Consider the following 26,104-nt stretch of genomic DNA (forward strand, 5'->3'; position numbering starts at 1 on the left):
CAAGCGGGCAAGCGGGCCACCGGATGGGCAGGGATTTTTGCTACCAGTTCTCTGAACCACCCGCCGCCATCGCTACCAGATCAGCTGATCCGGTCCAAACTGGGAGCAGGAACTGAAGACCTTACTATTCAATCCTGTGGGACTAGCCTGAGTGCATTTTAATTATAATTTTAAATTTTAAGGGTTTTTATGTCGGTCTATGACCGTTTTAGTTAATTAGGCCTATTTAATATTTGTTTTTAATTCGTTTTAAACTTGTTATTTATATTATGTATTATTTGTGTTTTTAATAAGGCTGTCAACCGCCCTGAGTCCTTCGGGAGAAGGGCGGTATAGAAATTAAACTATAAATAAATTAAACTATAAATTTTACCCCTGGTTCTCCCCTCACCCCAAATGCTACAGGAACTGCAGCCTCAGCATGTGAATGAACCCTTATAGAAATTGAGAGACGCTCAGCAAAAAATAAATAAATAAAAATAAATCAATCCCAAAGTGTTTTGAAAAATCACAGAACAAACATAAACAACTCTGCACCCACCGAGGAAAATTATGCAGTTTGCTCATTTTTAATCAATCCGAGGGAAAGCAATTAAGTTCAGCAAAACCAATCGTATACAGGCACCCAACCCAGGGGTGACAGGCCCAATCTGCATTCAGACGAAGCTCCACTTAGAAGCTGGTGAGTAGTGGTGGGAAAACCCCTCCCTCCCCTTGGGAGCAGTTAATGATCAGAAAATATCAGCCCACACACACAAACACACACACGTACCAATAACCAGGGTCCTCTAAAGCAGCTTCCCCATTTACTCTATTCCCTTAAAAATAGCCTCCATCATTAACCATAAGCTATTTGGCCCAAAGAGATAGAAACAATCAAAAGCCCGATTTTTGTCCATGTTAATATGCCCCAAACAAGGATGTACGCCGGCAAGGACTTGGAAAAGAAACAATCAATATTTTATAATTTAAGGCAAGCTACAGCATTCCCAGCCAGAAAACTAATGCATTGTTTTGAAAAAGAAAACGGAGTATGAGATTTAAGGTCTTGGAACCATAGAATCCTGGACTAGAAGAACTGCAAGGAAGAGACCTTGAAGGTAACAGTAACAGAGTTGGAAGGGACCTTGTGTTGTGGTCCGCCAGCAGCTTGCGGAGCTGGCAGTGGAGTCAGACAGTGAGGAGGCTGGGGAGGATGATGGGCCAGTCCTGGAGTCAGGGGAAGGTCCGGACGAGGGCTCTGCGTCGGAGGCAGAGATGGGGCCAGGGCCATCTGGGAGCGATGCGCGGCCTCTGTAGCCGCCAGAAGCGGACAGCAGAGAGGCAGAGGAACAGGAGGGGCATGTTCCTAGTGCACGCATGCGAAGAGCTGACAGAAGGCAAAAGCAGCTAAAGCAAAAAGGACAACTCGGGAGTAAGGCCAGGAGATGATTGGCCCCTCCCATAAGTCTTAAAAGAGCAGCAATGGCTCTTGGGCTCTTTGTAGGAAAGCAACGTTGCTACATTTGTTTCTAGCCAGAGTCTCTTGTTTCTGAACTTCGTGGGGCTTTGTCAAGAAAGGCCTTTGGTAGGGTGCCAAAGAGGACAAAGGTTTGTGATAAGGCCGAAGGACTTTTTCTGAAGGGCTTTGTTTTGGAATTAATTTGGACTAAGCTGAGAATGAATTAATTCTCAGCTGTTCTAATAAAATACGTTTGTTTAGGACTGATTGCGTCTGGTAATAACTACTTGGGCCTAGGTCACAACAAGGGCCTCTGGTGGCACAACAGGCTAATGCAGTCTATTATTAACAGCAACTGCTTGCAATATTGCAGGTTCAAGTCCCACCAGGCCCAAGGTTGACTCAGCCTTCCATCCTTTATAAGGTAGGTAAAATGAGGACCCAGATTGTTGGGGGGCAATAAGTTGACTTTGTATATAGTATACAAATGGATGAAGACTATTGCTTGACATAGTGTAAGCCGCCCTGAGTCTTCGGAGAAGGGCGGGATATAAATGCAAAAAAAAAACAAAAAACAATCATATGGTTTAGCTTCCAGGCCCCTAAATCATCTTTGGCCCACTTCTCTGCACTCTTTCTGGTGCCTCAGGATCTTTTTTTCATCATATACAGGGGCTTTAACTGCCTTAATCCTTCCAGAGGCCTGCAAACTGAATATGTGACCTGTTGGGATCATTCTGTTGAGGGTGGAGAGCCCTCCAACAGAAAGGGGTGCTGTTCCCCAGGATATTGTTATTTAGGCCCTTATATCCATGCTGAATTCGTACTTGAGTAGGTTCCTGGCTTTATGAGGTATATGAGAATGTCCCTGGGAGACCAAGGCAAAGAAATGCCGCCTAGGGAATTATATGATACGTAGACCACAGCTGCGTAATGGACGGAGTAAGAAGTTCAGAAGGGACTTTTCCTAATTATTGGGCTATAAAAGAGACACCAGGAAAATTGTTCTTTCAGACTTGCAGGATGGACATCACGTCAGCCTTCCCAGGTAGAGTGGACAAAAACATGGCCAGGTAAGTGAATTCTACTTTATTGTAAAGCTACATCAATAGAACGCTGCAAAGAGAAACCCAAGGCGATGATTAGATTGGCTCTCCGTTTAGATAAGCCAGCTTCTTCCTCCTTGGTCACCTGGAAAATGCTATTCTGCTGGCCTTCTTCAACCCACAGAAGACATGTTTGAGCCTTGTGAGGATCGGACCCCATCAGGGTAAATGCCAAAACTTACTCCATTAATGCTTACTCCATACCAGTCCGTTAAATCTCTGCCCACAGAGGAGAAAGGGAAGGAAAACTTTCCCCCTGACGCACTTGCTTTCTAGAGGAAATGCATTTGTGAGAATGCCCAGCAGGAAGCAGCCAATGTCAGTCCTAGCTGGGCATCTGGACACCAGAATTCCCATCACATCCTGGTCTGGTTTGTGAGAAAGGGACCGTCCGCTCACTCGCCTGCACGACTCCATCCAGGTCACTGCAGGTGGTGTGGCCGATGACTCACCAGCTGCTGATTCAAATGTGTTTGTTTGGAAACACACACACACACACACACACTGACACACAAACACACATGATCCTTCCAAAGCTGTCAGCCGGAGATGCACATGTGGGTGGAAAGTGATATCCTCAACAATGTCTCGGTTGCCAAGTAAGCAGCACTTTTTGGAAGGAAGGAAGGAAGGAAGGAAGGAAGGAAGGAAGGAAGGAAGGAACGAAGGAAGGAAGGAAATAAAGAAAGGAAGGAAGGAAGGAAGAAGGAAGGAAGGAAAGAGAGAGAGAAAGAAAGAAAAAAGGAAGGAAGGAAAGAGAGAGAGAAAGAAAGACAGGGAAGGAAAAAAAGGGAAGGAAAGAAAGAGAGAGAGAGAAAGAAAGAAGGAAGGAAGGAAAGAGAGAGAGAGAGAGAGAGAAAGAAAGAAGGGAATAAAGGAAGGAAGGAAGGAAGGAAGGAAGAAAGGAAGGAAGGAAGAAAGAAAGAAAGAAAGAAGAGGTGGGAATATCTGAGGACAACCAGGGCAGATGTAAGTTCATTCTGGAATGTTTTTCAGGGAAACCAACCAGAATCCAGCCCGAGAGACCTACTTCTGAGGTCTAAAGAAATCTTGTGAACCACAAAAGGTGAGAATGAATTGACACCTTAGAGGTGCAACAGGTCGGATCTTCTCTAGGCTGCTAATTAGACACTCTTGATTGCTGAAGCTGTGTGTGGGAGGATGGTGGAGTTTCCTTTCCTTTTTTTTTTTCGCTTTCATGAAACACCTGCAAGCCACACACTGCATCCCGATAGGTTCGAAAGTGATCAGGGTTTGCAGCTAGCCTGATGCGAACCCTGATCAATTTCCCTTGGAGGCAAATTCCAGGGTTTGTCCTGGATGCAAGCATCCTCAACTTATAACCTGTTGCTTAATGATTCTTCAAAGTTACGACAGAATTACCCCCCCCCCCCACAAAAAAAGGTACTTACAACTCAGTTGTGGAGTTGTTAAAGTTTCCCCCTCCACCCCAAATTCCTGCTGTTTAATCTTTTGGCAACCAGCCTCTATTCGCAGCTGTTTGCACGATCCCTCAATCGCATGACGGTCATTTACAATGTTTTTGTCAGAAAGGGGACATTTATATCTTGTTTCCAGCAAAAAATAACAGTCATAATCAACCATGAGTCCGCTTAACAACGGTAGTATTCACTTAATGATATCTGAACAAAGATCGTAAAAACAGGTATGGTCCTCTGACAACCAGTTTAACTACCAGCGTGACTTAATGACTGTAATCGGAGACTCAAATACAGTCATTAGTTAAGGACTACTTGTATTCATTAACATTTGGAGAAGGGATGTGGAACAGATTGTAGTCCATCGTTTAGGTCCTAAAACGTATCTTATTGTCTCTACGGTGGCTGCCTCTATCAGACAGAAGGGAATTCGAGAGAAAGCATCGGTTTCTAATACCTGCAACACTTATTACGGTCATTTTCCTAACACAAAACCCACCATGTAACCAATATTGCAGAAATGACTAGAATTAGAATAAATAAAAGGGTTACATAAAAGACTTACACAAAGAAGAGTAGCGCAAATGGAAAAGCTAAGCTGGGGCCTGGCTTAGAAACGCTACCTTGCTGTCTTCAGGGTATAGTTTACGTAAAAGAATGGAGGAAAAGAGATATCAATCATCCTTCCTTCACCTGTACAATCTGATCAAGTAGCTCTTCATGCAACTTTACAGCCCCAAGCAAAAAAGTTGTTGTGTCTGTGCCCCCCGAGCCGGGCCCCTTGCCAGAAAGTGACTTGGAAAGCACCGGCTTCCCTGGCTCAGCTCCAGGAGCCAGAGGTAGGCCAGATGGAGGAGATAACGAGGCCTCCGTCCCCTGATTCTTCCACCCCCAGGCCACGCCTCTAGACCCAGCTGATGGCAATCAGGCCTGGCTGGACCCTAGGTTTCATAGGCAGGAGAGGCAGGAACAACAGAAGCAGGGGTGGGGCAGGCCTAGGAAGTGCTGAGTCTTGGAGCCACATCCCACAGGATATAAAAGCAGCGAGGGCTGCTATGCCTCTTCGTAGCAGGCAAATCAACTGCTTAACTAGAGCTGAAGTACTGTTTGTTGACTCATCGGCATCAAGGGAGATAACAGAGACACTTGGCAGACGCTCACTATTTTGCTGCCAGAGCTGATAGTGCCGGCTAATTAAGCCATTGCTCGGACTGAGGCGAGGGGGACAGAACAAAAGTGTTCCCATTTGGTTCCTTACCCGTTCAGTGCTACAAAGAACTCATAACAGTTCATCCCTCCGCCGTGAGTCAATACTTACAGCTTCCATTGGTACTCGGTGGCGGGAGGATTGGCATCGGATAGACAAGTCAGTTTCACATCCTTCCGGTTGAGGTACCAGTTGCTGTCAAAACCATCGATCCTAACCTCGGGCTCGTCTGTGAAGGAGGAGCAAGGGAAACAGAATGGAGGAACATGGTGGAGCAGAGCGATAAAGGAAGAAAGGAGGAGGATAAGGGAAGAGGGAAACAAGAGATGGAGAAAAGAAAGAGTCAAGAGAGCCAAGTAGGATAGAAGTAGAGTTGAGAAGATTAGGAATGAGGGCAACATTGAGGAAGAGGAGGATGGGAGGAACATTGGGAGGAAGGATGGGAGGAAGAAAGTTGGGGAACAGAAGGATGGAGAGAAACAAGGGTGAAAGGATGAGCCAAGGAGAAGAAAGGAAAAATTGGAGAGATAAGGGCAAAAGTGGCATTGGAAAGGCAAGAAGAAAAAAAGGGAAAATGGAGGGAAAACAGAGAAGAGTCGGAAGAAGACAGGAGAGTAGGAAAAATAGCAAAAGGAGGTAGGGTGAGAGAAGAGGCAGACATTAATGGATGTCCTGGAGACCACTTTCATCTCCCAAAAATGGCTTCTGCAACAAACCGCAATGACATCAAAATGACACATGCATGGCACCCATCATGTCAACGATGATGGTTGCAGATGTCCTTGTGTCCTGACCTCAGCACATATGATTTGTTACTTGCCCTTCCTTCCTCAGGGAAGCCCATGACTAGTGCAACTCCCCAACAAGAGAAGTAATAAAACCTTCACTAAGGCGGCTGTGATAAGTCACGGTAAGATCTCCCTGTCAACCCTGGCCGAAGCCATCTTGGAGCTTCAGTGCTGCCAGACTGGAGCTGAGGGATAGCGAGGTAGGATTAGAGAGAACTGGGTTTGTGTAGTCAAAACAAAATTCTTTCTCTTGGGAACCAAGGACGTTTTCATGTCTGGCCGGAGGAAGGAGGAAAGATGTCACCAGGCAACCAGACAGTGCCTTGATTGGACCATGTGACTGATTGTTTGGGGTTGAGGGAAAAACACTTTTACTTTTAATTAGGTGAAAACTGCAGGGCCCTTCAGAGTCGGTTTTCACCAGATTTGTGCCAATATGATATATCCAATAAAGTTATTCTCGGAGGAATTTATCAGGCCCAGAGTTCTGCTAAGTATGGATCTATTACTTGGGATGCGGTAACTCAGTGGCTAAGATGCTGAGCTTCTCAATTGAAAGGTCGGCAGTTCAGTGGTTCGAATCCCTAGTGAGCTCCCGTTACTTGTCCCAGCTTCTGCCAGCCTAGCAGTTTGAAAGGACGTAAAAAATGCAAATAGAAAAATAGGGACCACCTTTGGTGGGAAAGTAAAAGCGTTCCGTGCGCCTTTGGCGTTGAGTCATGCCGGCCACATGACCACGGAGACGTCTTCGGACAGCGCTGGCTCTTCAGCTTTGAAACATAGATGAGCACTGCCCCCTAGAGTCGGGAACGACTAGCACATATGTGCAAGGGGACCCTTTACCTTTACCTTATTACTTGGAACCCTGACACGCCCATTTTAAGTCCTGTCTCTTTGAGTGGAGTCCCAACTCCACCACTAAGCATCACTCCCGCTTCTTCAACTTACACAGCACATTGAGGGTCATGCTCTCCGTGAAACGCTCCAACTGGTAGTTGACCACACACTTCAGCTGCTGTTGGTGGGCCTCCCGGCTCGGTAGAAGACGGTAGCGGCTGATCACCGTGATGGTGCCATTTTCATTGCGGATCTCCTGGAATTCCGCTTCGCCTTTCAGCTTCGTGTCCCAGGTCACAGTGCTGGGAGGCTTCCCGTTGGAGGATATGCAGGTGGCCACCAGAATTTTCTCCGTCATGCCGGCCCTGGCAATCAGCGGTCTGGTGGTGACCTCCATCCGGTTCACTGGTTTGGCTGAAGAAAAGACATGGGATGAGCAAGTGGAAGGAAAAGTGCCCATATCAAATAACCAACAAGGACCACGAGTTGTCATTTGATGAACATCGTTAGGAAATTGTTATTTGTCTAACTAGTTGGCCAGGCAATATATAAACCAACTATGTATGTTTGCGGTAAGAAAGGTATTATATTGCTTTAAGGCTGTGCTGCATCATCACGCATCCTGATTGGCTGAGCTCTGTAACCAATGTATATAAGGAAAGCTAAATGATGGCTTGTGGGACTCTACAACATTGTTACCTGCTGATATGCTGCAACCGTATATTAGAGCTTTATGCATGATCATTGCTTGATCATGGCTATTTACTGATTCCTCACTATTTACTGACTTGTGTATTGAACTGTGTTTTGGGTGAACCTAAAAAAGATCTGTTTTTGTTGTGCAAGTCTACGTTTGGTAAGAAGACTTGGAATTTGTAATATCCCTGGACTGGCTTTATATGTGTATGACCTGGATTGTTTTGGACTATGATTTGGTTTTTTCCCTAAAAGTAAAGTAATATCAAACCCCAGTTTGTCTGTGTAGTAACTGTTACTGTCCACAACCAGTCTCAGTCGTTTTCATGCGTAGGGTACTCTGCTCAATAGTCCACAACCTTGGTTGTGAGCCCAGATTACCCTTAACAAGCATCAACATAGTGTCCTCCTCATTAGTTTGTCCAAGACCTGAACCATCAGTGAAGTTCTAGGTAGAACTTGTTGACACGGGCTTCTCTCTGAATCCATCTCAAATGAAACCAGCCTTCAGCTTGTTTTCCTTGTAGGTGTTTTTATTATTGCTGTGAGCCATCCAAAGTTGTCTTTTATAAGTCAGGAGGAAATAGGAATCTTATAAATACATAAGTACGTGGAGTAAACAAATGCAATCGGCAAATGAGATCTCATTGATGAAACGGGATTTATCGGAATGCCACACTTCAGGAAAAATGGGGCATGTTTTGAGTCTTCTTCATCGGGACCTGATCGCAAATATGCTACGAATATCCGGTATGCTAGAAAGGGAGAAACTGAGGGCTCTTTTATAGCCTCTCAGGATATCTCACCTTCCCTTCACATCTCTAATTCTCCCAAAAAAATGTTGAAGGGGAAACAGCAGTTGCTCTGATCCACCTGACTTCTAGGCTAGCATGTCGATTTTTACCTATTTTCCTAAGCACCTGGAAGGCCAGACAAGGAATAATGGATGAAAACTGATCAAGGAGAGATTCAAACTAGAAATAAGGAGAATTTTCCTGACAGTGAGAACAATCAACCCAAGTTGCCTTCGGAAGTTGTGGGAGCTTCATCCCTGGAGGCTTTCAAGAACAGACTGGACTGCCATCAGTCAGAAATGGTGTAGGGTCTCCTGCTTGGGCGGGGGGTTGGACTAGATGACCTACAAGGTCCCTTCCAACTTCTGTTATTTGCAAACTTGTCTTGGTTATGTGTGAGCCAAGTCACTATGGTTATTCTACAGACCAGAATTAAAACAGGCCATGGCTTAATGAAATGTGTGGGCTGTAAGGCTCGAATTCAGCAATAAGTCCTCCATAAGATAAAAGCGGAGGGCCAATTTGATGTTAGCAGTTACAGAACGAGGCCGTCAACCAGGAGATTGTGAGTTCTAGTTTGGTTTTTGAGCTTTTACGGATGACCTTCCCCAGCCACGAACTCCCACTAATGTTGATGTTTTTCACGGATCATTTTTCTTAAGGAGTTTTGTTTTTATATTATTGCTGTAAACTTGCTCGAGGGCTTACATTAAATGGCCTGCATCAATATTTACAAGACAAGGAGCCCAGATGGGGAAGTTGCGCAATATTTGGGATAACAAGCTTCACCCTGTTACACACACACACATTTGCATTTGTCCAGAGTCAATTTATTTTCCTTCATCTCGACAACAGTGTAGTTATCTGGGTCTCAAACTTAAGATTGCGACAGAGCCACGAACTCTTAACAGGGTAGGTAGGTGTAGCCGCCTGAGGCCATTGCAGGCAATCTATCTAAGACCATCCAATGGCATTGGTCATCATTTGAGGACAAGACAAAACCTGTTCAGAATGAAGGGAAATATTTCCTGCTCTCGTTCTAACTCGGAGTGGAGTTTTCTCATGAAAAAAAGAAGCCCCAAAAAGTGGTCAAAATTATGGAAATCTTTTGGGAAAAATATTTTTTCTAAAACTAGCTAATAACACCACTTTTTGGGGGGGAGTAGTACCAAGATAATTTAATTTAATAATTTTAATTTATTATTATTATTATCATTTATTATTATTAGTTAAAATTATTAACTTTTTAATACATTGAATTTAATAATTTAATTTAAAAGACAATTTAATCAAGAACGTAATGCAATAACATTTACGAAGGATTTGCCATTAGAATATCAGTTACAGTATAAAGAAAAGTGAGACACATAGAAAAAAAGGAGATACACAAAAATTATCACCATAGAAAAAACGAGATATACAAAAATGTCAGTTAATACCCTGTTTCCCCAAAAATAAGACACCCCTGATAATAAGCCCAGTCGGGCTTTTGAGCACATGGGCTGAAATAAACTTCCCATTGAAAATAAGCCCTCCCCAAAAATATTTAAACGCAGAGTTGGAAATCATTTAAGTTGGCAAGAGGAGCCCTGTCTTGCTTCATGCGCCCCAAAATAATAAGACCTCCCTGAAAATAAGGCCAAGCGCTTATTTCGAGGTTCAAAAAAAATGTAAGACAGGGCCTTATTTTCGGGGAAACATAGTACTTAGCTGGGTAATCTTTAGCATGAATGACGGCCTTACAATGTCTTCCCATGGAGTGAACCAAGTCTTTGAGTTCTGCAGCTGTTATCATGGGAAAACAAGATTGAATGATGGCTTCTATTAACTGGGTTTTATTGCTGGGTCGCTTCTGACTAACAAGTTTCTTTAGACGGCGCCATAGATTTTCCATCGGTTTAAGGTCTGGGTTATTCCCACGCTATTCCAGCAGTGGAACAGGATTATCTTGAAACTCCCCCCCAAAAAAAGTGGTGTTATTAGCCATCAAACCTCCAAAATACACTTTTCCCAAAAGGTTTCCACAATTTTGGCCACTACTCTATAAGGGAAAATATGTTTACCAAATCCAGGTAGTTCTCAACTTATAACAGTTCATTTAGTGACCGTTGAAAGTGACAACAGCTCTGAAAACAGGGACGTACGACTGTTTTTCAAACGTTAAGATTGCTGCAGCATCTCACTGGTCATGTGATCAGAATTCAGAGGTTTGGCGACTGACTCGTGTTTATGACGGTCGCCGTGTCTCGGGTTCACATGATCTCCTTTTGGCGACCAGATTCTGATGAGCAACGTTAAGGGGGAAGCCAGATCCGCTGCAGTTGCAGTGATTCGCTTAACAACTGTGGCACCAAAAGTCGAAAATGGAGCAAAACTCACTTAACAACTGCCTCCCCTTAGCAATAAAAATTTTGGGCTCACAATGGTGGCCGTAAATCGAGGACTACCTGAATAAGACCCAGATGGGACAACAGGGAAATGAAGAAATATTTTCCAGAGATCTGGGATGCAATCCATTTTTTTTTGGTTTAGCCAAAAAAAGAGTTTCAAACTGAAATGATCTCAGGCAGGTAAAAGAAGTGCCTACATAGGAAATCCTGAAAACTAATCCCTGTGAATTTGCAAAAGGCCCTCCTCCTTTCTGCTCTGCATTTCCTCTTTTTGAATCCATTAAAAAAAAAAAAAACACCTTCCCAATTCCCAGACATGTAAACCAAATTTTTATGTCTTTCGGTCCTTTGAGGTTTAACCGTAATGCAATGCTTTCCAGGCGCTCTGAATTTCTGGTCCTGCTCTCCATCCCCTCTCTTCTCTCACTCAGTGAGGGTGGAAGGATACTGAAATCACCCTCCCACGGCAGGGGTGGGATTCAGCTGGTTCGGACCAGCTGGGACAAACCGGACGCTAATTTTACATCTGGTTTGCTGAACTGGTAGTCGCAAGGACTGGCCTAATGGAAGTACTGGAAGTCCGGAAAGGAGCCCATTTCCGGCCTCCATAGGGTCTCCAAATCCAGGGGAGGCTGTTTTTGCCTTCCTGGAGGCTTGAGGAAAGCCTCCGGAGCCTGGGGAGGGCGAAAAATGGGCCTAGCGGAAGTACCAGAAGTACCGGAAGTCTGGAAAAGGGCCCGTTCCTGGCCTCCAGAGAGCCTCTGGAGCCTGGGGAAGGCCATTTTCGCCCTCCCAGAGGCTCAAGTAAAGCCACCAGAGCCTCGGGAGGGCAAAAAACATGCCTACTGGAAGTCCAGAAACGGGCTGATTTTTGGCCTCCGGAGGGCCTCCGTAGCCTGGGGGGGTGCATTTTATTCCTACCGGAGGCTCGAGGAAAGCCTCCGTAGCCTGGAGAGAACGAAAAGGCTCCCCCTCCCCGCTGTGGTACAGGAGGCTAAGTAGGCCACGCCCACCGTGGCCACGCCCACCCAGCAACCGAGCTGAGAACCAGCTGCTAAAATTGTTGAATCCCACCCCTGCTCCACGGGCAAAGGAGGAGAAAATCGGAAAGGAAAGAGGAATTCCATCCTTGATGCTCTTATTCAGCTGGTTAGATACCGCTCAGTTCTATACCTACTAAGAAATTGGAAAGCTGCATGAACACCGAACAGCATAGGGGAAGACTGATGGATCACTTGGATGCACACTCTGTCTTTGTTACAGCCCTAGCAAAGAGGTCCATGCTGTGGACCTCATCGGTCAAGGAATCACCTCTGGCAGCGTCCAGGAGAAGGGGCTTTTCTGTTGAGGCTCCCTCCGGAACATTGTGCCCCTCAAGGTGAGATCTGCCTCCCCACCCAATTGGCCTTCCAAAATGACCTCAAAACCTGTCTCTACCAACTGGCATAGGACCCTGATGAGTCGTTCCATGTCAGTGCTGGATAGTGACCTAGGAAGCAGATCCTACCTTCACCCTGTCTGGTCCCTAATTTATCAAATTTCTTTCCATTTTAATGCTTAATGTTCTGTATTTTTGCTCTGAGGGTGTTGTAAGCCACCCAGGGATGCAGTTGCTCAGTGGCTAAGACGCTGAGCTTGCCGATCGAAAGGTCGGCAGTTCAGCAGTTCGAATCCCTAGTGCTGCCACGTAACGGGGTAAGCTCCCGTGACTTGTCCCAGCTTCTGCCAACCTAGCAGTTCGAAAGCATGTTAAAAAAATGCAAGTAGAAAAATAGGGACCACCTTTGGTGGGAAGGTAACAGCGTTTAGTCATGCCGGCCACATGACCACGGAGACGTCTTTGGACAGCGCTGCCTCTTTGGCTTTGAAATGGAGATGAGCACCGCCCCCTAGAGTCAGGAATGACTAGCACATATGTGTGAGGGGAACCTTTACCTTTACCTTAAATCACCCAGGACCAACTTGAACAATGAGCGGGTATCATACATTTTTAATACTAGTTGTAATGAATGAAGAGATATTGGCAACTTACCTAATACGGTGAGATTGAGTTGGTTTTCCCGGTTGCCGGTAGGGAAGGTGGCAAACTCACAGATGTAGATCCCTTCATCGTCCAGTTGGAGGTTGGACAGCTTGATGGTCCCGTCGGTGATGGAAGGGCTCTGGAAGACCACTCTCTCCTCGTAGGGGGGCAGGATGGAGACACCCATGACGGGGTTGTAGATGGCCACATTTTGCTTGGAGCCGTTGCTGGCCTTCTGCCAGGTGACTTGGGTGATCCTCGTGTGGTTGATCTTGACCAAGTTGCAATGAAGGACCACATCGGTCCCGATGAAGCCGGAGACCGTCTCATTGACAAGCACCTTCTGAGCCCATAGACCTGCAACAAAAGAGGAACAGAAGGATTAGGATGTGTTGTGTTCTTAAAGAGTTCTCCAAACTAAGATTTTTTTTTGGGGGGGGGGTGTTTGCAATTGTTCTACATCCAAGTTAGGTAACGTAATCAATGAAGATTAGGATGTTGCACTGGAAACGATCCTTGTTTCTGGGCTTTCAGAGTTGTCTTTGTGAATCTGCCAAGGTTGTCGTTTCGGAACCACAAATTCCTGTGAGCTCTTTCAAAGCTCAGAAGATTAAGGGGAGACAATCTGGCAACAGGTTTCATCTTGTTGCAGAATTCTCCCATTTCCTGGCTTTGCACAATGCAATGAATCATTAAGTCACCCAGTGGCCTGGGTTCACGCAACATATTAAGACACACACATACACACACACACCCCAAGGAAACAATCAAGGCTAAAGCTAAATCAAGCTTTAGTACTGTGTGCAAAAACAGCTCAAATGACCATCACAGGCGCTGTCTTTTTTTCTTGAAAGAGGCTTAACAATGTGTTTTAACTTCGGTTCCTGCACAGACATCTGCCGGATAATGAAACAACCTGCAAAACTCTATTGTAAATCAACATGCCCAAATACATGTTTGGGGCAGGGGGGAGGAGAGGAGAGGAGAGGAGAGAAGGGAGGTGAAGGGAGGAGAGGAGAAGAGAAGGGAGACAAAAAAGGAGAGGAGAAGAAAAGGGAGGTGAAAGAAGGAGAGTAGAAGGGAGGAGAAAGGAGGAGAGGAGAAGTGAATGGAGGAGAAGGGAGGAGAGGAGAAGGGAGGGGAGGGGAGAGGAGAGGAGGAGAGGAGGAGAGAAGAGAAGAGGGGAGGGAGGAGAAAACGGAGAAGGGAGGAGAGGGGAGAGGAGAGGAGAGGAGAGAGAGAGGAGAGAAGAGAGAGAGAGGAGAGGAGAGGAGTGGAGAGGAGAAGAGAAGAGAAGAGGAAGAGACGTTTGCATAAAATCCCCATGGGCTGCCATATTTTGAACCAGTTGAAGCATCTTGGGTGCACGGAAGGAGAGACTTGAATTGAACCTAACTACCCTGGTAAAAGGCTGTGCAGCTTTCGGAAGTGAGCGGATTGTAGCAGAGAGAACACAAAGTGAGAAGAACTGGACATTTTTGGAGGGTGGGGGAAGGATGGAAATCTATTTATCCATGCTCCCATGCATGGTAGAATTGATGCATGCTATATTTCCATACATTTCTTCCCTCCCTCCCTCCCTCCCTCCCACAGACAAACACACACAGAAACAAAAGCAGCCAGCCACTGAAAGAAAATAAACATTATAATGCAACTCAAGGGGCGCTGACTCAGGAGGAAGTGCCATTGCATTTAATGGGACTCATTGCTTTGATGCAGGTAGCCGCCTTCTGCTTCTTCTTCTTCTTCTTCTTCTTCTTCTTCTTCTTCTTCTTCTTCTTCTTCTTCTTCTTCTTCTTCTTCTCTTCTTCTCCTTCTTCTTCTTCGTCTGCCTGGGGACTTTCAAAGGTGCTGAGCTGGCAGCTCCCATCAGCCTCAGCCAGCTTGGCTGCAGGCAATTATGTTTGGAAGGGGCCAGCCTGGGAGAGGCTCTGATGATATTGCTTTGGGGCTGTGCCATGAATGGGAGAGACAAAAGAAAGCGGAACGAGAGGAGCATTGGGGAGTGTCACAGCAAACCCAACCAGGGTTACTGTTCATAGAACTGAATTTTAGAATGGTGGGAGGTCAGGGTTGACTTCCCCAGTAGTGTGGAGTCCTTAGCGCTCTCTGAGGTTGGTTGTTTTCTTGTAGAAGTTCCAGGAGCCAGCGAGGTGACATTATCAGTCCTAGGAGGGAGTGGGGCTTGCAAGAACTGATCTGATTACCTAGTTGGCTCATGAAATGTTTGCAAGGAAAATAAACAGCAACCTGAGAGAGTACCAAAGATCCCAAAGATGTCTTCCCTCTCTCCTCCTCCTCCCTCTGCAAACCTCACTCCCTTCTACACTGATGATGTTACCTAGTTGGGTCCTGAAACGACTGCAAGGAAAAAACAACAATCTCAGAGAGCACCAAAGACCTCCACTTCCTCCTCTTTCCTCCTGCAAACACCACTCCCTTCTACCACTGATGATGTTAACTATCCTGTTTCCCCGAAAGTAAGACATCCCCTGATAATAAGCCCAATCGGGCTTTTGAGCTCATGCGTTAAAATAAGCCTCCCCCCCCAAAATAAGCCCTCCCTGAAAATATTTAAACGCAGAGCTGGAAATCAGATAAGTGTTCCATGCACTCCAAAATAATAAGACCTCCCCGAAAATAAGGCCAAGTGCTTATTTCGGGGTTCAAAAAAATGTAAGACAGGGTCTTATTTTCGGGGAAGCACGGTAGTTGGGTCATGAAACGCCTGCAAAAAAACAACAACAACAACACACACACACACACACAAAACCCTCAAAGAGCACCAAAGACAATGTCCTCCTTCTCTTCCTGCTGCTGCTGCTGCTGCTACCCCAGTCTCTTCGACCACTGATGATGTTACCTAGTTGGGTCATGAAGGTTGCAAGAAGGCAACCAAGCTCAGAGGGCATCAACTCAGTTCAACCCTGAGCTACAAACAGCCTTTTCTATCTGTATCAATAACCTTCCAGGAAAAAAAAAAGGGGGGAGTATTTTGTGATTGAGCATTAAAAATGTCTGAGCTCTCCCTCTTCTCACATTGCAAAATGTGCCCTGGATCCTTTTAGCAAAAGGGAGGTGAATCTCCCTCCCCAACTGTGCCCCTTTCAACCATCTCTCCTCCCTCCCCACCCCACCCACCCCTTTCAAATTTCTGCTGCGGCTGCATATTCCCCGATTTGTGTATTTAGAGATAACACACCAGTAATTATACGGCTGGTATTTTTATTTCGTACAGAGAAAGGAGAGTGAAAAGAAAAAAGGGAGGGTTAACAACGCAGGCAGTGGAGAACTGGAAAAGCGAGACCCTCCCATCCCCACCTGCCCATCCTAAAGAAACAGAAAGCCTGGGGAAATGCGAATGAGTGGAGAGAGAGCGAGAGAGAAAGAGAGAAAGAGAGAGACAGAGAGAAAGAGAGGGAGGGAGGGAGAGAAAGAGAGGGAAAGAAAGAGATGTGGAGAGAGAAAGAGAGAAAGAGAGAGGGAGGGAGGGAGGAAGGGAAGGAGATGTGGAGAGAGAGAGAAAGAGAGAGAGGGTGGAGAGAGAAAAAAAAGAGAGATGTGGAGAGAGACAGAGAAAGAGAGATGTGGAGAGAGAAAGAGGGAGAGGGAGATGTGGACAGAGAGAGAGAAAGAGAGGGGTGGAGAGAGAGAGAAAGAAAGAGAGAGATGTGGAGAAAGAAAGAGAGATGTGGAGAGAGACAGAGAAAGAGAGATGTGGAGAGAGAGAGGAAGAGATATGGAGAGTGGGAGAGAGAGGGAGATGGAGAGACAGATGGAGGTAAAAATTAAATTTAAAAAGAAAGGGAGAATGAAGTGCCTTGGGAAAAAGCATTTGGTTTTTTTTTGATACATCAGTGGGCTGGCTGAGAAATTTCTGCACTCTGAGTTGTTGTAAAGGATTCTGAAAAACCCTGTGTGTTGTAAAGGGTTCTGGCAGGGCGGGTTCCTGCATTTTCAGGCACATCCTGAATTCACCGACAGGCCCCAGGCGAGCCAGTTCTACGGGATCGTCCCCACCCCGTGCAAAATGCGATTACATCTTACGAAACACACCCATGGTGGAGCTCCACAGGGAACGGTGCGGTAGTGAGCAGGCATGCTGCTTTGTTGGGAGAAAAAACTAATCCATCCTCTCTGGGACCTCTTTTCTTTTATGTACACTGAGAGCCTATGTACCAAAGAGAAATTCCTTGTGTGTCCAATCACACTTGTCCAATAAAGAATTCAATCCAATCCAATCCTATCCTATCCTATCCTATCCTTTCCTACCCTACCCTACCCTACCCTACCCTACCCTACCCTACCCTACCCTACCCTACTCTACTCACCCCGGAGAAGTTTCTGAAGAACCTCAAGATGTCCTAGGAAACTCACCGGACTTTGAAGTAATGCAACGGGCTACTGCCTGACACTCGGGAGGTAACAGACCCTATTCCAAGAGACCGCCGATAGAAAAGGAGATACTCCGAAGTGGTACCACCCCATAAAACCAGGGGTGTCACCAGTCCATTGGCCTTGGTTTAATGCTTGTTCATGAGCCGTTGGGATACCTGCGTGGTCCTCTGGTCAGTTAAGAAAGAGATCAGAGGCAGATCATTTTTTTGAGGTGGTTTTAGGGCTCTGTACCGCAAAGTGCTGAAAATTAAGCCATTCGAAAGCATGCAAATGCGAGTAGATAAATAGGTACCACTCAGGGGCAGGTTCCAAATCCCGTTGCTACCAGTTCGCTCGTGCGCGCACGTGCTCAACGCTTCTTTGCATGTGCAGAAACGTCGCCTCTCGTCGCCGCCGCTACCAGTTCACCCTAACAGGTGTGAACCAGTAACAACCCACCACTGGTACCACTTTGGTGGGAAGATAACTGCAATTAATCAGGGGAACAACCTGCCTCCAGAAGTTGTGGGTGCTCAAACAATGAAGTTTTTTTTTAACAGGAACCATTTGTTTGAATGGACAAATGGTACAGGGTTTCCTGCTTGAGCCAGGGGGTTGGACTAGGTTCCTTCCAATGCTGGACATAGGATTATGGAAAATGTCTTTGGATAATAATGGCTTCTTTGGCTAAGAAACAGCCAAAGAAAACACACCCACACCCCAGCTGGCTTCCAACAAGCAAAGTCAGTGGCGGCAGCCCCTGTGATTCACTTCGCGACTGCATGATTCACTTAATAACTGGCATGATTTGCTTAACAACCTCTGCAAAAAAAAGTTGTAAAAATTAGGCGTGACTCAACCATTGCCTTGCTCAGCAACGGAAATTCTGGCCCCAATTGTGGTCGTAAGACAAGGCCTGCCTGTATTGCACACCTATTTCCCTTTTCATCCTCCCAGACGCTTATTAGAAAATACGATGAGCTACGCTGGCTACAAGGCTTTGCGAGTCAGGTTTTTCTTGAACAGCCTGGTGGCATGGAGACTCCCATGTGTGGATTCTCTCTGCTTCCCTCACCAGCCAACCCAAGCAGCATTAGCTGGGCAAAACCACCAAGTCTAAAATATTTGCCAACCCAGGATTAGACAACGAAGGGACATAACCAGCCTTCTGTGTCCAGATTTGGCCTTTTCACGAGAAGAATTGGCAAATCAACCAATGCACCCAAGACAGAAGAAATGGCAAACCAACCAATGAACCCAAGAAAGATGAATTGACAAACCAACCAATGAACCCAAGAAAGAAGAATTGGCAAGCCAACCAATGCGCCCAAGAAAGAAGAATTGGCAAATCAACCAATGCGCCTGAGACAGAAGAATTAGCAAATCAACCAATGCGCCCAAGACAGAAGAATTGGCAAATCAACCAATGCACCCGAGACAGAAGAATTGGCAAATCAACCAATGCACCCAAGACAGAAGAATTGGCAAGCCAACCAATGCACCCAAGAAAGAAGAACTGGCAAATCAGCCAATGAGCCCAAGACAGAAGAATTGGCAAATCAACCAATGCGCCCAAGAGAGAAGAATTGGCAAATCAACCAATGCGCCCAAGAGGGAAGAATTGGCAAGCCAACCAATGCACCCAAGACAGAAGAATTGGCAAATCAACCAATGCGCCCAAGACAGAAGAATTGGCAAATCAACCAACGCGCCCAAGACAGAAGAATTGGCAAACCAACCAATGCACCTAAGAAATAAGTCCCTCTTTTTTTTCTCCTCTCTTTCCTGGGAGCAAAGCTTCTCCACCTGCAAATGTGAGCCAGTGCCTGCCAGGCCAGGCCTCTGAAGTATTTGTGGCTCATTCTGCATGCTGGAACATGTCCGGGAGCGCATGAACAGTCATGCCAGAGAGGGCCTGGGAACAGCCTTCCAGCGCTGAGCACTTCCTCCCTCTCCCAGGCTTTGGGGTGATCGTCTCTGGCTGCTCTGCTTCCCCACCCAACCTCTTGAAAGCCAGCCAAGGAAGACAAGTTGACTCAGCTACTTTTGTTTGAAATGCCCTGTCAAAGAGGCGCTCAGCCTGAATGGGAGCAGCTTTTCCCGCTCCCATTCAACCAGTTGGTGAAGCAATCTCGCGAAGGCCCTATCCTGAAAGATCTTGAAGCCACCCATCCCCGCAAACCGTGGCTTGGCTTCCCAGAACCATTACGCGACACTCGGGACCAACAGGGCAAAGGAAGGCTTCTTGTGAGTTGCGGGTTGACCTGCTACTGCTGCTGTTGTTGTGGTGGTGGTGGTTGTTCTGCCCTCAAAACGACACTACAGAGCACTGCACACCAGAACAACTAGACACAAGGACAGTTTTTTTCCCGAATGCCATTGCTCTGCTAAACAAACAATTCCCTCAACACTGTCAAACTATTTACTAAGACTGTATTATTATTATTCTCTTCCTTACTAGTATCTATCTCTTCCCACTAATGACTGTAACCATGTTGCTTGTATCTTTACAATTTATATTGTTTTATTTGTTTCCTAGTACGATTTGATTGCTTATTAGTATCCTGTGACTATCACTAAGTGTTGTATCTTATGATTCTTGATGAATTCATTTTTTTTTATTTTATGTACTCTGAGAGCGTATGCACCTAAGACAAATTCCTTACGTGTCCAATTACACTTGGCCAATAAAGAATTGAATTCTATTCTATTCTATTCTATTCTATTCTATTCTATTCTATTCTATTCTATTCTATTCTATTCTATTCTATTCTTCATTCCAATATCTATTCTATTCTATTCTATTCTATTCTATTCTATTCTATTCTATTCTATTCTATTCTATTCTATTCTTCATTCCAATATCTATTCTATTCTATTCTATTCTATTCTATTCTATTCTATTCTATTCTATTCTATTCTATTCTATTCTATTCTATTCTATTCTATTCTATTCTATTCTACTCTACTCTACTCTATTCTATTCTTCATTCCAATATCAGCAGTCGGCAGAAGTAGCCTGCAGTACTGCACTCTAACCACTGCACCACCAAGACTCATATATATAAAACTCAAACATATTTGGAAAGCACCAAGTTAGATGTATTTGAGCTGCAGGACTAAACACACCAACCGGGGCAGAGTGGGACTTCCTTCCACGCATTGGTACAGTTAAAAAAACAACAACACCCTCTTTGTCATTGTGTTCTTCTCACTTGTTCTTGAGAACTCCGATGGCATGAAGAACAGGGTTACCCACGCAACCAAAACCGAATGTAAGAAGCCAAGCAATTTATTAATGTAATAAAATGATACGTGTCCTTGCTTTTAGAAGAAACCAAACTCTCTGCCAGTTACTCCTTTGCCCTCGTGGAGGGGAGGGGGAGGGGGGTTCTGGAGGACAGATTGGGCAGGCAGAAAACTGGCTACAAGCCCCCTGCCTTCTCCTCCAGCTCCATCCAAAGAACAAGAATATTTTTGGACAAGCAAGATCTGGAGAGAGAGAGAGAGGGAGAGAGGGAGGGAAAGAGAGAGGAGGAAGGGAAAGAGAGGATAGATAGATAGATAGATAGATAGATAGATAGATAGATAGATAGATAGATAGATAGATAGATAGACAGATAAGATATGAGAGAGAGATGATAGATAGATAGATAGATAGATAGATAGATAGATAGATAGATAGATAGATAGATAGATAGATAGATGATAGAAGAAAGAGAGAGGGGGCAGACGGAAAGAGAGAGAGAGAAAGGAGGGAATGAGAAAGAGAGAGGAAGGAGAAAAGAGAGAGAGGGAGGATAGATAGATAGATAGATAGATAGATAGATAGATAGATAGATAGATAGATAGATAGATAGATAGATAGATGATAGAAGAAAGAGAGGGGGAGAGGGAAAGAGAGAGAGAGAGAGGGAGGATGGATGGATGGATGGATGGATAGATAGATAGATAGACAGGATAGATAGATGATAGAAGAAAGAGGTAGAGGGGGAGAGGGAGAGGGAAAGAGAGAGAGAGAGAAAGGAGGGAAAGAGAAAGAGAGGAAGGAGGGAAAGAGAGAGAGAGAGGCTAGATAGATGGAGGGAGGGAGGGAGGGAGGGAAGGATGATAGGGGAGAAATGATAGATGATAGATAGATAAGTAGATAGATGATAGAAAAGAGAGAGAGAGACTGAGACTGAGACTTGGAGAAAAAGCAGGAGGAGGCAAATGAGCAAGGTGAAGAAGACATGGCATTCCGAATGGCTTCCTTTGGTCGTGTGGAAGCCAACTTACAACAGAGAAGGACCCCTGCGGGACACCTCTTGTCCGGTGGCTGAACTTGCAAACACATCCGATCAAATCCTTGCCTGTCCTTGTCTCCAAAGGCCACATTCCACGTTTTCCAGACTAGAGGGCAAGAATGCAACTCCCCACCCCCACTGTCCCACCGGTCCCCCACCTCTGCAAGTCAAACTTTGCTCCTGGACATCTCAAAAACTCATCCTCTCTCCCATTCCCCCCCCCCAGAAACCCCCCCCCAAAAAAAATAAGATAGCAGGACATCCCCTGTCCTGCCTTAAGAATTGAGCATGTGTCCCTAAATCACCACACCATTTCACGAATCCTTGCAGCAGGCATTTTGGAAGCCAGGAAACATTGCAACCACAGCAAAACTCAAACGGTGGTTGGCACTCAGCTAATGCAGAGATGCAAAACCTTCCCTGGCCCCAGATGCACCGAATGGTAGAATAAAACGGAGAGGAGAAGGTTGTGGGTGACTGGAATACATAATTTCGGGAGGGAGGGAGGTGGACGGAAGACGGGGACGAACGCTGCCAAATAAGAGCTCGCTTTTCAAAGAACAAAGGGTCTTTTAGGGCGCACGTGGGCTTGCCTGTGAGAAAGGCGTATCAAGAACCCAGGATCTAATCCTCAGTTGGCCAGGAAACCTACTGGCTTGAGTCAGTTCATCTGAAATTAGTTTATTTTATAGCATTGTTGGTAAGATAAAGAGTTTTCGCTGAGCAGTCGGGCTACCTGGGAACTCTGTTGTATGTGTTGCAGATGGGGAAGGTTGCTTCAGGTTAAAGTTCTACCTGAAGCTCCTTCCTTCCTTCCTTCCTTCCTTCCTTCCTTCCTTCCTTCCTTCCCTCCTTCCTTTCCTTTCCTTTCCTTCCCTTCCTTCCTTTTCTTCCTTCCCTTCCTTTTCTTCTTTCCCTTCCTTTCTTCCCTCCCTCCCTTTCCTTCCTCCCTTCCTTCCTTCCTTCCTCCCTTCCCTCCTTTCCTTCCTTCCTTCCCTCCTTCCTTCCTTCCCTTTCCTTCCCTTTCTTCCCTTTCTTCCTTTTCTTCCTTCCCTTCCCTCCCTCCCTCCCTTCCTTCCCTCTTTCCCTCATTCTCCCTTCCTCCCCACTCCTATAGTGCTTCCCAACCTTACCAAGATTGAGACGTGTGGACTCCAGCTCCCAGAATTCCTCAGCAATGGTCATGCTGACTGGGAGGATTCTGGAAGTTGAAGTCCACCCAGCCCTCTCGAGCAATGAGTCCAAATCCGTTTGTTGAGATCTACAGTCTTTGAACTGCAGGCCTCAACAAACTGGTTGGGATTCATGAACCAAATCACAACCCAACTGCGTGGGCAAAAATGTGTGCGATCGCACATACGTTCCCTTGAAAAGAGGCAGGACCATGATCTCATGGGTAAGTGGGCCGAACGTTACAGTCTAGGAACATTAAGGCATAGAGTTCCCCTCCATCCATTTTGCCAACTTAGGGGTCAACACGTGAGCAGCCTCCTCTGCAAAAATTGGCCCGACGCATGTCTGAGCATGATGGTCTAAGCTTTTTCCCCCACCTTTGTGCATTCAGAGCCATAAAGTATCCGAGTGTTGGAGACCTACTGGTGCCAGAACTTCTTAGTTGAGGTCTTTTCCTTCCTTCTTGTGGCTTTGCATTTGAAGTGGTTGGCATAGCGTGTCTCTGCCAAGGAGAGATTGGCCGAGTCTTGCAAATGTGGCTTTCTTAGGTATTGTTGGAAGACCGTGGGCCACTCAACTATTGCCAGGGCCTGTCTTTCCTGGGAGAAGAGGATGATGGGAGAGGTTGGGACGCTAACGTCCTGCTGCATGTTCATGCTTCCAGTTAAGGGCAAAATTCTGAACAAGCTTGTGTCCTGAATCTTAGTTAGCACGTATGTTGGGACGCCTGTCACATTCCAAGCTTTGGTTTGGCTTGCTAGGAGGTGGCAGTCTTATCATGGGGACTTTCCTGGGCTATGTTCTACTGCTTCTTCTACTGACGCTTTCCCAGGCTACAGGGTGGCTCCACCTGCACGTTGGTTAAAAACAAGATGGATCTGTGCCTGAGAAAAGGCCAACCCAAAGCTTGTCTCTCAGAAGCTGTCCTGACTCAGTTGGATCCAGTCCTGGAGATTCAGCCCTTCCTGTTCCTCCACCTTACAAGTTCTCTTGGCCTCCAACAGCCCAACCAAATCTCAGCATTTCGGTTACATCACTCTGGAACACTTGAAATCGACAGGATGAGCAGATGTTCCAAAACAATGTAGGATACTGTAATCCCAGCCCATAAATGTTCATTGGACCTAAATTTTGCATTGTTGAAAGTCATAGATGATCTAAGTATGGTGTTCCCAAGATCCCAGGTCTGCATGGATGGCTAGTTTTGAGTCAAGATGATTCATAGATGGTCTAAGTATGGTGCCCCGAGAGTCTCCAGTCTGCATGAATGGCTAATTTGGGGTCAAGGGAAATCATAAATGGATTGAAGTATGGTGCCCCCAAGATCCCAGGTCTGCATGGATGGCTAATTTTGAGTCAAGGAGAATCATAGATGGTCTAAGTCTGGTGCCACCAAGATCCCAGGATGCATGAATGACTAATTTTGAGTCAAAAATAGATGGGTCTAAGCCAGTGGTTCTCAACCTTTATAGTGCTGTGACCCCTTTAATACAATTCCCCATGATGTGGCGACCCCTTTAATACAATTCCCCACGATATGGTGACCCCCAACCGTAAAATTATTTTCGTTTTGAATTTATCGTGCCTGAAGCCATATTGGCTAGTGATCTGAACTGCTTGCGATTGCCTTGAGGACGGAGGCATTAAAGTGGAGACTCCTCCCCTATTAAGTTTATAGCACCTGAAGCCAGATTAGGCTAGCGATTGGGAGTGATTGCAGCTGGCTTGAGAGGGAGACATCAGAGCAAAGATTTCTCTCTTTTTTAACTCATCGCGCCTGAAGCCGAATTCGGCTAGCGATTTGAAGAGCCTGCAGCTGGCTTGTGGAGTCAACCATTGGAGCGTGATTCTTCGACTCGCAAGTATACTTCCCATATTTCTGATGGTCTTAGGCGACCCCTGGCAAATCGTCATTCGACCCCCAATGGGGTCCCGACCCACAGGTTGAGAACCGCTGGTCTAAGCAGTGGTGGGATTCAAATAGTTTAACAACTCTAGGTTCTCTGCCCCAATGACTGGATAGATGCTGGTGGCCATGGTGGGCGTGGCAAGGGGGTGTGACAAGCAGCACTCAGTCTCCTGCACCCCCCTGGGAGCAAAAACAGGCCACTGGGGGATGTGCCACCCCTCAAACCCTGTTTTGGGCTTAGTAGGCCTCCCTGCAGCCTCTGGGGAGTGAAAAAGGGCCATGGGGGGCGCACTGCTGTGCTCACACTCCGTTTTGGGCCTAGGAGGCCTCCCTGAAGCCTCCTGAGAGCGAAAATGGGCCGCCGGGGGGATGGGCTACCCCCAATACCCTGTTTTGGGCTTAGTAGGCCTCGCTGCAGCCTCCAGGGAGTGAAAAGGGCCACGGGGGCGCACAGCTCCACTCACACCCCATTTTGGGCCGAACTGGCTGAATCCCACCTCTGGGTCTAAGTATGGTGCCCCAAGAGTCTCCGGTCTGTGTGAATGGCTAGTTTTGGGTCACGGAGAATCGTAGATGGACTACATACGGTGTTTCCGTGTTCCCAGGACTGAAACTTGAAGAATTATGAGCTTGGCTTCCCCCTGTCTCATCAATGCGACACAGATGCCTTTTCCCCACTCAAGAGTCGGAGACCTTAAGCTAGCCCAAGGCTTTTACAACACAATGGAAGTGTAGCCACTTCCAACAGTGTGTTGTAATCTCGTGTATTTGATTTGGCTGGAGGGCAAAAAAAAAAAAAAAAGGGAAAGGGGGAGAGAGAGAAAGGGGGGGCCATGTGATTCATGTAGCTATAGGTTGACAGGTCTAGTCTTAACCCAAGAGTCAGAACGGGACGCTCGCGTTCACCATTTGGAAACGGTGTGTTCTCAAATCCCTACAATATCTTTTTCTCCCTGACTTTAAATAAAAAAAAGAAAAAGAAGACCCGCTTTCATGGCTCAGTCAGCTCAAGAGCTTTTCTGGCAAATTAGCTGATGACTGGATTTGTTATTTTGCAGTATTATTCATGGAGATAAGCATGAAGACTTTCTTTTCTCACTTGGTAAATGGGGGAATTATTTGTCAAATAGTACACCCTCCAGATTCGCGCCGGAAAACAAAGCGGAGCCTGAAAATAGTATTTATGTTCTCCTCCTCGACTTCCACTGAATAGATGCCAACTAATCTGGCATTCAGCCTCTGCTCCAATCAGAAAGAAATGGACTTTTTTAATATTTACGTATTATACATCTAGGGGACGCGATCGAAAGGTCGGCAGTTCAGCGGTTCGAATCCCTAGCGCTGCATAAAAGGGTGAGCTCCCATTACTCGTCCCAGCTTCTGCCAACCTAGCAGTTTGAAAGCACATAAAAAAATGCAAGTAGAAAAATAGGGACCACCTTTGGTGGGAAGGTAACAGTGTTCCGTGCGCCTTCGGCGTTGAGTCATGCCGGCCACATGACCACGGAGACGTCTTCGGACAGCGCTGGCTCTTCGGCTTTGAAACGGAGATGAGCACCACCCCCTAGAGTCAGGAACGACTAGCACGTATGCGAGAGGGGAACCTTTATCTTTTTATTATACATCTGATGATAGACA

At 46.1% G+C, this 26,104-nt stretch overlaps 1 protein-coding gene across 2 annotated transcripts in view; it reads right to left on the reverse strand.

Moving 5' to 3' along the window:
• Positions 1 to 26,104, reverse strand: part of LOC131204100 (nectin-1-like) — a 161,231-nt gene that overhangs the window by 26,740 nt on the left and 108,387 nt on the right. The window contains exons 1-4 of one of the 2 annotated variants that reach the window (XM_058194981.1): positions 13,476 to 13,632; positions 12,731 to 13,078; positions 6,930 to 7,232; positions 5,305 to 5,422 (exon numbers count right to left, since the gene is read on the reverse strand). In XM_058194981.1, coding sequence (XP_058050964.1) covers positions 5,305 to 5,422; positions 6,930 to 7,232; positions 12,731 to 12,908 — 599 coding nt within the window. In that variant the 5' untranslated portion in view covers positions 12,909 to 13,078; positions 13,476 to 13,632. Of the gene's footprint in view, positions 1 to 5,304; positions 5,423 to 6,929; positions 7,233 to 12,730; positions 13,079 to 13,475; positions 13,633 to 26,104 lie in introns of those variants that run through there. The other variant, XM_058194980.1, reaches the window with a different exon arrangement.

This window comes from Ahaetulla prasina, chromosome 9 (genome assembly GCF_028640845.1).
Source record: "Ahaetulla prasina isolate Xishuangbanna chromosome 9, ASM2864084v1, whole genome shotgun sequence".
Classification (NCBI taxonomy): Eukaryota; Metazoa; Chordata; class Lepidosauria; order Squamata; family Colubridae; genus Ahaetulla; species Ahaetulla prasina.